The sequence below is a fragment of the Perissodus microlepis genome, chromosome 7 (genome assembly GCF_051167445.1).
Source record: "Perissodus microlepis isolate ML-2025 ecotype Zambia chromosome 7, ASM5116744v1, whole genome shotgun sequence".
Taxonomy (NCBI): domain Eukaryota; kingdom Metazoa; phylum Chordata; class Actinopteri; order Cichliformes; family Cichlidae; genus Perissodus; species Perissodus microlepis.
Genome location: NC_140467.1, coordinates 48010146 through 48024921, shown reverse-complemented (window position 1 = coordinate 48024921; position 14776 = coordinate 48010146). Strand labels below are relative to the sequence as shown.

The window sequence follows — 14776 nt, the reverse complement described above, 5'->3', positions numbered from 1 at the left end:
AGACAATTTGAGTTCTTGCATAAGAATTTGGTGCAAAACATTTCACTTTTTCAAAGTTTTGTTTTAACTAAAGACTCCTATGCTACGAGAGGCTTGCATCATGTCCATATTGCAGCAGTTCACAAAATACTGTAGCTTAAACACTGAAGGGTGAAGAGACAGGCAAAAAGAAAGAAAAATTCAAAACAATAATGAACTCAGCAGACTTTGAGCACATCTAAGTGCTTCTGTAGATGGTTTATAGCAACTATAGGCCAAAATAAATTTATGTCCAGACAGGCAGGAGTATGTAGCAATCTTGTTTCTTATGTTGCTGAACAGCACAGAGGTCTACTTCAAATGTCAGTGGCTTTGCTAATTCACATTGCTCCAATATTTCTGGCTTTTGTGATGCCTTGAACAGCTTAAAGTGTCGCACAAGGGCAGCGTGTGTACACCACATTCTGTACTGCACTCACAGTGAAATATAATGTTGATCTTTGCCAGTAACCTAAACCTTACTGAACCCTATAACACTAAAACTCATAGAGATTCATCTCAGCTTACTGTGATTAGAGTTTAAAAGGTCAAACGTTCAACAGGAATTATTAGAAATCCTTTGATAAGACAATCCAAATGTGTTGCAGTTAAACCAAAACACCTCTCCCAGTGTATGCCTATTATCCTAATTTTGTCTTTCCTCTGGACCCCATAAACCTCAAATGAAATTTTGGTTATATAGAGCAGAAAAGAATGGATATATGGTCATAAAAAATAGAATGCTAAACCAATTAAGCATTGCACTCACTGCAGGTGAGTCAAGGCTAAAGCATCCAGCCAGTACCAGGAACGTACAAGCAGACTAGAGGACCTAATCCTTTCTTAGTAGCCACCTGGCCAACGCACTTGAAAAGCAAAAGCGAGGTCACTGCATGCTTTGTAATGCTGACAAATATGTGTTTGTTGCAAATGTGTGTTTGAGGCACACATTTTATTCATCTCTGTTCATATTAATGCATGCATGCTGTACTGTAAGCTAATGTTCAAGTGCTGACAATGTTAGCTATACTGATAGACACGTTTCTTTGTGTCTCTTTGTTTTTAAGCCTTTAATTTGCGAGGGAATGAACTAAATGACATCAGCGTCATCATGTAACCTCTTTCCCATCTCGTCTCTGTCCTTCTCATCAGTATGTAGTCAGCGTGGACATTCAGAACATGGCCACAGAAACCACAAGTGAGTACAACATCTCTCAACTCGAGAGCTCGGAGCACAGTTTCCAACCTTTCAGCCAACTTTGACTCTCTGTTCAGAGTTTCAGTCTCAGTAGTCCCACAGCCCTCATTCTCTCAATGACCTGTGATCTCAGACCTAGGCCCCTCACCATTTTTATTGTCTGTGGGCTCACTCTGACCTGTGGTCACTGGGGCCTGTCTAATGGGGACATGTGTATAGAATCCATGGAAAAGCAGTGTTGATGAGATACCAGAAAAAGTGGGAAAGACAGCTGGGATGTGCTGCACTGGTAAACTATAGAGAGTGAGGACTTGAATGACATGCTTGTCTTTCTATAATACAAGGCTTGCTTTATTAAACTGTTGGGCCCCAGACTTTGAAAATACATATAATTGCAGGGAAAGTTTGAAGGAATATTTGAGCTGAGAGAAAAAGAGGTTTAGAAAACTTTGACATTAAACATATGCAAACTCAAAACAGAACCTTGAGTTAAACGACTCTTTCTCCGCTGATTGCTTTAAGTTCTTTATGGTCCTTACGTGCTATGTATAAGGCTGTAAGACTTCCCTTTAGTTCAAACCATTAGAGCTTTATAAAACAGGAATAATATTCACACTGTGCATGGTGTATATTGCTCTCTGTGTGGTCTCTGATGCATTAAAGGACAACAGGAACTTGGCAATGAGGCAGGCGGGTACATTACCTCTATCTGTTCTGTACATTGTCTCCAATTCTTCTATTCTACTGTTACAGAGGCATAAATTAACAGCACAGTCTCAGATACAAAGCATACTGTAAGTGTCTGAGCAGATGCATGTTTAACACGTGGCCAGAGTTTATAGTCTCGCAATGTGCCAATTCAGTCAAACAGGATAGAGTGAAAGTCCAAGGCTCTTTTCTCTGATCGTATCCCTTGTAGAGGATGAAGTCACTGATTTATACTGAAATAATCCCTTTCGGGCCGATCTGTGCTACTTTACAATAGTTTATGATATTTCCTCATCATCCCCAATCACCAACACAGCAATATATTGCCTGAATTCCCTGAATATCATATTTGGAATCATCACTTATTAGACTACTGAATATGTTTAAAACGTAAAACTAAGTCTTCGTCTTATGATCAATGCTTAGATAAGGGACAGAACATGGTAAAACATGGTTTATCTGGAATTTTCCTGTTTTTCCTCAACCTTCTGGCAATTTATTTATTTGAATGTTTCAGGAGACACACAGACAAGGATGGAGAGCTGAATGGGGAGTCATATGATTTGGAAACTCAAGAATGAAAGTGAGGGATGACGTGCAAATGCAGATGTTGTTCACCATAATCATTACCTGGCTGTTCCCCTTTTACATTTTAGTTTTAAAATTTGCTCCACTGCAGAAAAAAAATGCTAAATTTTTTCCTAATAAAATCATGTCAGTGTTCAATATACAACTTAATCCTTGACTCTGGCCTCCAAAAGAAGTCTTAGGCTGCACTGAGGTATCCGTGTGCCAGGAGACAGTGAGTTGCTCACAGGCTGATCAGCAAGAACATATTGCTGAACATTCCTCCTCTTATTGTTCATCCTTTCACAGTTCATTGCATTTCACAGTTCAATACAGAGACGATTTATTGAATAAAAAGGCTAATTAGAGGATGAAACTGAGCCTAAAAACTAAACTCGGCTTTCAAAAAAGGAGCCAAACATGTCCAACTAACTTTATTAGGTCTGACTACTAAATTTTACACCTCTGGTGAATTATCGCCACCAAGACTTGTTATGTTACATTAATTGTTAACACCAGACACTTTAAAGAACGGGTGTCAGCTTTTCAAAGGCTTATTTGCAGAGCTGTGACTGTGGAAGAGCGTTGATGTAATGAACTGAAATGACATTTGGTTTTGTCGACCATCAGTTTTCAGTCACTGCTTTGTCGGGCCTACTGAAGTCTGTGTGCTGTCAGCCTCAATCATAATGACTAGAGCAGGGGGGTAGTTCACTGGACTGTATTGATAACTCTTCATCAGAGGAAACTTCCAAATGGTACCAAAAGGAGATCAAACAGAAACACACTCAACATTTTCAATTAAATCTGCAATAACTGATTTTTAAGGCTACTTGGATGCAAAATTGTGAGTGTAACACTGACTTAACATCTCGGTTAAAGGCAAGCCTGTTAGCAATCAGCTGAAAATGTTTTAACATCCTGCATTTATGGAGAAACATTACTGGATAATGACTCTGCTTGCCTCATCAAAGTCCTTATGCAGTCTTTTTGATCAATACCAGTGGCTTAGATAGCTGCAAAATGCTTGACTATATTGACCAGCAAGCCTGTAACTGTTCAGTCTGCTGTTTGCTGCAGAGAAGGATGTCTACGGTAGATGAAACGTGCCTGCAAAAGAGCTGAGCACAATAATAAGGCGCATAAAGTATGAATAAAACTGAATTAACTTAACTGTATAAAATGTTCTGCAAAGTGGAGGCAAGCTCCTGATTTAGGCATCTCTGAATTCTAGTACACGTTTCACATCGTCAAACTTTTCCCTTTTGCCCTTGTCAAGAATATTAGCCTTTACAAATGCTTTGCTAAGTGGGGTCTTCAGCAGTGCAGCTGTCCAGACAAAATTTTGACTTTAACCTCTGACTGACATGAGATTTTACATTTTGTTTTTTAGATTAATGGTCGACATTGGATCGTTGAATGGTTGAGCTGATCACTCCCTAGATCCTTGGACTTAGCTTACTCAACACCTGTTGTTATGGCAACGGCTGGCCCAATTCTCTTAGCAAAGTGTTTATGTGCTTGGGCCTTGACCAAAAAGGCAAAGAATAACTGCAAAACCTCACCAGTGTTCCTTACAGAGTCTTACAGAGTTGGGGTTTTTTTTTTTCAGCACAAACAAAAGAGGTCAGAAAGTGCAGTACGTGGAGGTGAGTATGGAAAGCTTACCTTCAGAGGGTACTTGTGTAAGTCCCAGGTAACAAGTACAATATAAAATGGTACAGAGCAATAGGGCTCTCCTGGAAGAAGAGAAGAGAAGGATGTCAGAGAGAGGCAACAATCATGTGGTATTGGACAGACTATTTAACTCTTTTTCTCATAGTTATTCCTCACTAACTGTATCCATACTATGATCAATCAATCAAATGTGATTGCTGGCTAAGGCAGAGATGTTGATCATATTGGCACCATGAACTGAGTCATAAATAAAGCCAGAAACTTCTTCTTCTTCTTTTTTTTTCACCATTAACATTAAAGATGTAATTCTCTCCCTATTCATTTAGATAGAGCCTTGGCCTCATTAACCCCAAATAACTACTAAGAGGTGTTGCCAAGGTAACTGCAGAGCCTCATATTGCTTCTAGAGGTACTCCAGTCCTACGTTTAGGTCCCTGATGGACAAACAGTCTAACAAGTCACAACATGAGAATGCAAAAGTCTTTGTTCCAGCATATAATAAATCCACAAATCTCAATTTACAGATACATTGGACACCTGTCTCAACCCTGACAAAAAAGTAGTATTAATGAATGTAATTATTTGCGTTTAACCATGCCTTAACATATTCAATAGTGACACAACTGTTTACAGTAGGAGGGCACAAGCAGGAGTCTGCTAAAGCACTTAGATCTCAGCGAGCCTCTATCTCTCTGAAACACAAGAACACACGCACGTTGTGGTTTTGGAGACAAAAATACTGTAGTAGACTCCCAAAACCAACAAAATGTGCATGCATGTGCGCTCGTACATACACACATGTGCAGAAAAAACAAAAACAAAATGTCTCTCAGCACCCTCACCGCATCCAGGTGTGCAGCATAGCTTAAAGAAACTGACTGGCAAGTGGACTGAGATCCCAGTAGGGGTCCAAGATCTGGTGACAGGCTGGGGGAACCACTGTTTACCGCTGGAGGTCATCCAGGCACACATGGTCACGCACAGACACACACACTGGAGGAGGAAATGTGTATAACAGCTGTTGCTGGTGGGCCACAGTAGGCAAACAGGGCTCCAAATACATAAATGTGGGAAAGACGGTGACTGTTGCATAAGCTGAGCGATTTACATTATCCCAGACAAGGACGTGTGTCTGCCTCTCTTCAGAAACAATTCTACAGCTTCAACATTAACCAGTGTGTGTGTGTGTGTGTGTGTGTGTGTGTGTGTGTGTGTGTGTGTGTGTATCTGAATGCACGTGTGCAACAGTGTGCTCACATCCATGTTTGTGGTGTCTGTGTCTCCAACCCTTCCATCCTCTAGTTGCTAATAAAGCGTCATCACACTCATCCACACACACAGCTGGCTGTGGTTACTCGGGATGTGTTTGTGCTTGTGTGTCACTGTGTGTGTATGTGTGTGGAGTTGTGTGACTCAGTGTCTTATCAGCGGAGGAAGAGATCCGCTTTCTGAAAATGAGTCATGAATGCTGAGGTTTTTACTGCAGCCCTGACAACTTTTATTCTACTCCTCGGGCTGTTTACATCTGTGGAAACTGGACCGGGTTTCCTAGGAAACAGCACCATTTTCTTTGGCTTTTCACATTAAAAGTTCTCAGTAGCTTGTTTAGATTTTCATTAGGAGAGGGGGCTTTTGAAAGGCATCTGACAGGTCAGGATTTTCTTCTGTGTGGAGCATTTGAAGGTGGCTGTGCTGGAGAGGGATTTGTATGCAGTGGATATTTAAATCAAATAAACTGACATCTGTACGCTGACCCTGTGTGGTGTGGTTTTCATACTGCAACAGCGAGCTATGACATGACTCCCTGAGGGGATTCTTCCCTAAGCTGAGTGGACAAAATACAGACTGGATGAGCAATCCCTCCTCCTAAGTCATCCACTGCATTAGGCAGCCTAACACACATACTGTGCGTTAGGCTGCCTAATGATACACTGAAGTCCCAGCACAGAATGGGGGAAAAACTGCCATGCACTGCTGATAACATCTTTATCTCCAGATTAAGAAGTGATTAGCCCACAAATCTGCCATTTTAAGAAAAATAATGGTAAGAGATCAACAACCAATTTAACAGAGTGATAAACTGTTGGAAGGAGTGAGACATTGAGTGAATAGAAACTGTTGCAATCTTTGTACAATTCCCTAATCTAATAAATCTGCAAACTTCAGACAAAAACAGACTTCCTTTCAGTAAATATCCTCTCTTCTACGATATGTTCTCCTAATATTTCCACTGTGTTCTTAGACACCCCCCACCCCCCCACCCCCAGCAACCATGACAAACCCTTCCCCAGAAACATATACACAGAAGCACCAACCTGTCTGCAGTTATAGAGGGAAAAAAGAAAAAGAAAAACACAGAAAGGCCAGTGTAGTTTCCATTTCTATTTACAATTTTGGCCTTCTTATTGATTCTCTTGAAGGATTTCCCAAAGGTGATCCTTCCCCCTGACTACAAACTCATATTCACACACAGTGGAAAATTCCTGTGGATGAGCTGACACTAACAAGGGCTGATGATGAGGAGGAGGGTTTAAGAGTGTCAATCCACTTTTCTCCCTGCAGTCAGCTAATGGCTCACTTCAGACAGTTTTTCAAATAATCCACACCTTGTTCTACAGAGTACTCAAGCTCTGAGCTGGATTTTGGAAGGGACTGCAGTTAATCAATCCTTTGGTCAATGAGTCGTTAATTAATCATTTTAAAACTTCATATTTTCAGTTTGATTTCAAGGATAAAAAATCATGCATTGCTGAGGATTGATTGCGTGTGAAAAGTAAAGAGCGGGACACGAAGGGAGACACCAAGTGGACACACAGAGAATGAAACTCTCTGCACACATCGCAGACAGACAGACTCGACTTCATCACAGTCCATAATAATGCAGTCGTAGCGCCGTGGAGTCGTGACTAACACAGTGTGGAGGCAAAGCTTTTGAAAGCGCGACAGGTAGGTGTGATAAACCGACACAACCTGCGCCAATTTGTTTTAATGAAAAACGAGCAGACGATGGGTCAACTGTCCGGACTTTCCTACTCCCTAAATGACCGTACGGCTGCTATCTCGCCAGCAATCTGTCAAATAAACCAGCTGTTCAGTACTCAATGAGGTTAGAATCGCGCCTGCGTGCACAACTGAATGCAAAAAAAGAAATGGATCAATGGATGACATCTAAGCTCAGCAACATTAGGCTGCAGCATGAACTTCACCAAAAAGTCAACAGTGTAGTACAGACGGCTTTGCGCTGCTCCCATGTGTACTTACTGTCTGTGGAGACCTATGCTGTAAACACGTCCATAAAACATCTGCAATTTATATCACATTCTAGTAAAGCTCATATCGGTTGCAGATGTTTGATTAAATACTTTAAGGCTGTCGCAGAAACGTATGCGTTCGTTTAGGCTTGTTTGTTTGGGGAAAACGTTTTTTAACCATTAAAAAAGTATCCCTTTATTTAGCCTTCGTAAAAGTGCCATGTGGGGAACGCGTAAACGGAAAAACATGAAAAGCATGCGTAATAATCTACCAAACAGCTTAGTGGATGCTGATGGACCTCTCATGAAACTTTATGGGTAAGAATGATTCCCTAATTTGCTTGCTTTGTCAGATGAGTCACTTTAGTGAACACTTCCAGTAATGTCAACGAACTGCGTGCGGATATTAAACACGACCTACGCAAACTGCGTCCGAATGAATCGGTTCTTACGTGGAAAAAACGTAAGAACCGATAATGGGGAGGTAAAAATATCTGCACGAATGGAGTTGTTTGGTATTCCATGCAAATAACAAATTACACCCATGGTCCAAACAGACCCCATTCAGAGACTCAGCATTCCCCATGTGGACATAATTTCTTCACTGTGAGCTGGATAACAGCCAGCCGGCACATCATCAGGTACGCACATGGAGGCATCCAGGTCTTTAAACTGTTTTTCGGTACACATCATGTTTTGAATATTCCCGTTCACATAACACAAAAAAGTCGTTAAAATAAAATAAAACAGTGATAACAAATGTCACTTACTTTGTGTCTAGATGAGAGGTTCTGCAATCTCTCCTTCGGGTGCCTAAATTCATTTGTATTCATTTGTCCTGGCAGTCAAAAACCTGATCCTTTAATCACAGTGTGACTCCTTTGCAAGGGGGGCAAAAAAAGACACCGGTCGCCGCTTTACGCATTTGACAAGCTTGAGGTGAAGTTCCAGAGGAAAAAACTCATGTTGAATTGCCTGTCAAGTCCAGTATAAATTCCTCCTGACAGGCTGCTTTGACAGAGAGTTTTCCTGTGCGGTTGTCTGTCGATATTCCCTTGTGTTTCATTCATTTATGCCGATCCAGTTTGGAGGGACGCACGGCCAGAGAGAGAGAGGGAGAGCGAAAGCTGGGTTCTTTTGAAAGGGGGTTACGGAGTCAGGAGCGTTGGACTCATCCCTTTCCTTTTTAAATAGGCTTTCTGTGGGTAAAGCGATGGCAAATGCACCGCACGGCCAGGTGTCAAGTTACAAGCCCAGCGGTTGCATCGAGCAACTACACGCCTTCTCAGGGGGTGGCCACAAGGATCGTACCCCAAATCCAAAGCACCGGCTAACCATATGAATGAAGCACGGTGACACGATGGGAAGGACTTCACTAGAAAGTGCCAGAAAGGAGCGCCTACAGCTACAGCTTAAATATAATAATAATAATAATAATAATAATTATTATTATTATTAGTATTTATTTATTTTTTTATTAATTTATCTATCACACGTACATGCTAACCCTCCCGATTTTTCCGGGAGAATCCCGAATTTCAGTGCCCCTCCCGAAAATCTCCCGGAGCCACCATTCTCCCGACATCAAAATTGGAAAACCATATCCCAGATTGGCCTAGCCAATTCCAGTTTCCAACAATGGCTACTACTACTGAAGCTATTTAGTTTTAATATTACTCTTATTACTCTTTCTGGTTCGCAAAATAAACTTTTAACACATTTTCAGGCGAGAATATAGCTGTGTAAACTTCAAATATCTGCAGCAAACTCCCGGCACATCGTTTTCAAACCCCCGCGTTCTTTCGCTATTCAGGTTAAACATGATATAAACGTCACTTTTTCGGTGTTTTATTTGTTCCTGAGTAAATAGTTAAAGTTATTAGATTAGACTAGATTAAATAAAACGTTATTAATCCCTCGGGAGGGTTCCTCTGGGGTTTTCACACAGCTGAATAAAACTGATTAAACAGAAGTGTGAGATGGTCGAAAATTTACGCCAGCGTCCGGTTATATTTTAGATAGAAAGGAGCAGACGGCAGAGCTTCACTCCACCTAGAGAGCTCATGACGTAATCCTGACCGTCCAATTTCACAGTCGCTCATTTCCGGTCTACCCGGTTTCGGGCCCACTTAGGCTACGTTCACACTGCAGGCGAAAGCGCATCAAATCCGATTTTTTTGACCCTATGCCACCCATATCCGATCATGGTATGACAGTGTGAACGGCACAAATCCGATATTTTCAAATCCGATCTGGGTCACTTTCGTATGTGGTACTGAATCCGATACATATCCGATGTTTCAGAAAGCGACTGCTGTGTGAATGGTCAAGTCGCATTAAATCCGTCTTTTACGTCACTGACACAAGACAGACGCCAATTATCAGCGCCCGAGAAGACATCGCGAACGCTTCCTGGCCATCAGGTGAAACTGCTGGGAAGACAACGTTGGAGAAACGTTAACATTTTATTTATACTGCATAATCTGCATATTCTGACAGAAATCTGCAACTATCCTTTGAAGCACCGCTCCTCTCTAAAACAGCAATAAGGATAATTATTAGGTTATCTACATTATTATGTAAATAACAAAATAACTTAAAGCAAAAATTGGGAAACGTAAAGTCCGAAGTCTTTATATGAAGGGCCATCAGTCAAACAATATTGTTTGCTCTGGGTCTAAACAGAGCGCGTTGTGTGTGACGTCTTCTTTTGCGCATGCGGGCCGCTTTGAGCGTTCACACTAGAGCGCGTTTGCTGTCGCATTTTATTTGTAGTGTGAACGAGCAGGCAAAAAAATCGGATTTGATCAAAAAATCGGAATTGAGCATTAAGACCTGCAGTGTGAACGTAGCCTTACACCGCGAAGGCCGGGTCCCCAGGTGGACGCAGCCTCTGAATTTGGACACCCCCGGCCTGTTTCCGGCCGGACAATAATAACGGTAACATTTAAGCTTATTTTATCCGATAAATAAACATTGTAAAATTCAAGTTTTTTGTATATATATGTATATGTATACCCTGAATGTCTCCCTAATTCTGAGGTCTCAAGGTTGGCAAGTATGCCATCACGATGCCCTGCAATGTATGGAAAAATTGATATGGCCAAGCTTTGGATTTTCCCAAGAAAGGTGGTAACGATAAATACCAGCTCTATGACTGTAAACTTGGCGAGTGTGTCATAACTCCCCAAGGAGTAAAAACTGGGAAAATGTAAGGGGAGGTTTGGAAAGAGCTATGATTAACAACTGAGCAATAACCAGAAGATAATATTTAAAATGTAGATAATAGTCACGGGCTGGAAAGATGTCTTTGTCTTCATTCAGTTCACTTATTCAGTAAAATTGGGCCAGTTTGCAGAGATTTTTCTTTTAAATTTATAAATAAGACAACTGTTTTTACACTGGTTTTGCCCATGATGTTAGAGACATGTTAATGGAGAAGCACCTGGATGAACACCCATTACCTTAACAGGGGTCACGGCCTGATCGGGGTAAGGCTGGCCAAGACCACCCCACAGGGACCGTGAGCCAGTAATTACCACCCACCACCTGTTTGAGGTGTTTCATTAACACATACATGAACATTTGACATGATATTTTAAGTTCCTTTCAAAACTGTTCAAAAGCAAATGAGTCCAAGAAACACACTGCCTTCAGCAGAAGGTGCTGCCATTGAAAACAGTTCACTGCAAAGTCTGTGGATTATCCTTAGAGATAATCCATGTCCAATTTATAGGCGCTGAGGCAAAAATACAAAGGAATTCTCACAAATAGGTCCAAAGATATCTGCATGGATACCATAACTCTGCTGAGCAACAAAAAATGTTTTTGTTCTATTGTTTTGCTATTTTTGTGCATTTGTTCATTTCTGAGAAACACTACAGTACTTGGACCTCATGCCATCATATAAATTCATTCTCCAAATAATATTTTTTTAGCAGTCGTGTTTTGCTTGTAATTAAATCAATTTAAAGGGAATATTTGGATAATTTCTGATCTTATCACTAAAATACCAACTTTAATTTCTAAAATCAGAATGAATGAATCCAAACACTCACTCAGATGAATGCTCCACAGAGCCAAGTTGGAGGATAAACAATTAGCTGATGAGGCTAAAGATGTCAGTGACTTTGAACCATTAGTGGCTGACTGACCAGTTAAAAAGGTCACCTTAAATGACACTCTGTTAGGCTGAAGCTGACTGCTTGTGTGTAAAGCACATGGTGATCTCCCCTCATTTTAGCCATAAGCTGTTGGTCAGCTAGCCTCAGGGGTGGGTGCTAATGGATGCAAGTCATTAAAATCCTCTTTGCAGTCCCTTTTACACACACACCATGCCTTGTGTTTCAGAACTGGGTGCCACCCGACCCTCCCATGACTTCCAATGAGCCACAGCGACGCTGCCCCCTTCATCCAAATTACAAACTCTGTACTTGCTAGCGCGCTCGCTGCCACCCCTTAAAGCTGCTTAATTATGGTCATTGGCACCACGTCTGAAAGCTCCCTTTATCCCCCCCCACGCTCCAGAAATAGGTCTTGCTGAAGCACACAAGCAGCCCAGATCAAACACTCCCCATAGGGAAGGGGTCATTACTGGTACGCAGGGCGGACACAGCCCAATGGGTGCCGGGCCACGCCTTGAGCCCAAATTGCAGCCTGGGCCTAGTGAGGACACAAGACTGCTCTTTGATGCACGGCAAGGGAAACAGCAGCACAGCCTATTTGGATATCAGTGTTTACAGTGAGCTATACTGTAAATACACACAAAAAGCCAATACAGCAGGCTAAAAGCTAAGAAAATTAGGCGCTAGGTTTAGTTGGGTGTCCACATGTTTTTCGTGATTTATATTTATCCAAGAGCTCTTGCTGTTTTACATAAGCAGCATGTGTAGAATGGCTTCCAGGTGACCGAACACTTATGTAATGAAAATATGTCAGATGACACATGAAAAGCTCTTGAACTTTAATTTCATTTGTCACAATGCATTAGCAAATTCAAGGATATAAAAGGATATGGGTAAGATGCTAGCTAAATAGCTCAACGGTAATGTTTTTGGAGCATTAAAATAACCTGTTGTCACCAAACAAATAATTAAACTGCAAAGACAGCAACCTCAGTGTAGGTGTGTTTTCATGGCGGGCAGTGGCAGAGGTTATGGAGTTGGTGGCGTTTACCAGACAGTGCTGTCTCGCTCAGTTCCCCTGCACACAAGAAGACTGTTCATAAAAGGAATGTGTGAGTGTATGTATGAGTGTGCGAATGCTTGTGTGTGTGGAGTGTCTCTGTGGTTTGTGTTTTTCCTTTACAGGTGGTTCTATCCACTTGTTTGTGTTCCTGGTTCTGTCTCCTTCCTGTGTAGGGATGGTTTGGTGATGCACTGGGAGGTGACAAGCAGTCAAACAAGCTCCTCTCTGCAATGATTTTCTGCCCCCCTCTCAGTCCCATTTTAGCTCCTTTATATTTCTCGTCACATTTCTCTTTGTCTTTGTTACAGTCGACCCACGCTAACACATCTATCTTCTTGTCTTTTGTCTCCTGAATCCACTCCCTGCCTCCTTCGCTCTCCTCCATCCGTGTCTCTGTTCTCTTTCTCTCTCTCTGTCCCTGTCAGTCCTTCACCACAAGCATTTCCAGTGTTGGCACACCAGTGTTGACAGCCACCCTGAAAACAGTGCCACAACCATAATGAGCATGTTGAGTTCTCATAATAACACCAGAATAACCTGCTGGGGGAGACAAGCTCTTTAGGGGGCAGGCTCTCAGGCTTGGCTAGGCTGGAGTGTCAACACCACATAGATCTGCACTTGTTGAAGTGTGAAAGATGAAGGAAGTTTCCACACTATGTGCTGTTTTCAGACCGATTTCTGCAGTGTTTGCAATTTTCTTACTGTATTTTATGTTTAGGTTTAGACCTCTCTTAAGCTGATGCACATTTAATCTTGGGGGTGGGGGAATATTTGCAACTTTATCACTCCAGACCTAAGGTTCACGATCACACAACATCTGAACAGAAAGCAGGACAACTGTAAAGTCAAATATGACTCCAAAAACGTAAACATTTTGTAAAAAGTTTCATCAAAAGGTAAAGGCCGTCTTTATGTCATGTTGTGGTTTCATATGTGAAATGCCAATTTCACATTATAACTGGAAATCTTTAATCTTTAATAACTGATAACTTTGGGGCCGGAGAAACAACCTATAATGATCTTTTAAAGTACCACAGTGTAGGTTTTACACTGTGGTGGTTGAGATTGAAAGCATCTTAATATTTCTTTCTAGAAAGGCCCTCTCTAGAGCTTACTTTGTCCATTATGGTCTTGTGGCTCTGGATAAGTGACCAAAAGAACAAAATTGCAGGTATAAGTGGTGTGGCATCAGGTCTCTACCTGAGAGATAGGGACAGGAGTTTGGTGATTGGCGAAGAACTCTGAATAGATCTGCTACGCTCCCACACTGGAAGACGCAGTTGAGGTGGTCTGAACATCTAATTAAGATTGCTCCTGTGTGCTTCCTAGATAAAGGGATTCAGGCATGTTTTATCGAAAGGAGACCCCGAGGCAGACGCAGGACACACTGGAGAGATTACATCTCACAGCTGTCATGGGAACAGCTCAGGGTCCCTCCTGAAAAACTTGGAGAGAGTTACTGTGGAGAAGGAGGTATGGGCATCTCTACTTAGACTGCTGCCCCTATAGAATATAGACTTGGATAACTGGCAGAAAATAGATGGATGGCTGGATGGATGAACAGTTCTGTGGAAGAGGACCTTCTCCTTTAAAATCAAGTGCTTGTTTTATGATATGTACTTACTTGTGGCAACAAAGTCTACTACACTTGTTTCTCTTTAAACTACCTGTTCCTTTGAAAGATGTGAAGCTTTTTAACTGTCAAATTCGCCACTCAAGTGACAGCCGGTGTTACTAAAAAATGAAGACAAAGTGCAAATCCCAAAGCTCCTCAAAGTGCCACTTGAGGCTGTCTCCAAAAGCAAGCCCATTCCCATAGCAAAAAATCTTCTCAACAGAAATAAACATGTTTTCAGCCTGGTACAAAAACATTTCAGATCTCCCTAGCTAATAGCTATTAGTAATAAATTAGCACACCCCACCCTCTAATTCGAATATAGTCAACCTTGGTTCCAAAAAAGACCTCTATATGCAATCTATGGCGCCTCTGTGATCACCAGCAAGCCCACCTGTCTGTGTTCACATTTACTTTATGCAGGTAGGGCACAGTGAATGTTCAACTGTTGTGATAGTACAAAACAGTCCAGTTGTGGGACAGACAGGTAAACAACATGCTGAAAACGTAACACTTTAAGGCTATGTCCACACGTACACGGGTATTTTTGAAAAC

At 41.6% G+C, this 14776-nt stretch overlaps 1 protein-coding gene across 1 annotated transcript in view; it reads right to left on the bottom strand.

Annotated features, from left to right (window-relative positions):
• Nucleotides 1–8705, bottom strand: part of col27a1a (collagen, type XXVII, alpha 1a) — a 66503-nt gene extending 57798 nt beyond the window's left edge. Inside the window, exons 1-2 of the mRNA XM_084935570.1 lie at nt 8190–8705; nt 4160–4230 (exon numbers count right to left, since the gene is read on the bottom strand). Of these exons, the coding sequence (XP_084791696.1) occupies nt 4160–4230; nt 8190–8242 (124 nt within the window). The 5' untranslated portion in view covers nt 8243–8705. The remainder of the gene's footprint in view (nt 1–4159; nt 4231–8189) is intronic.
• Nucleotides 8706–14776: the final 6071 nt, after the last annotated feature.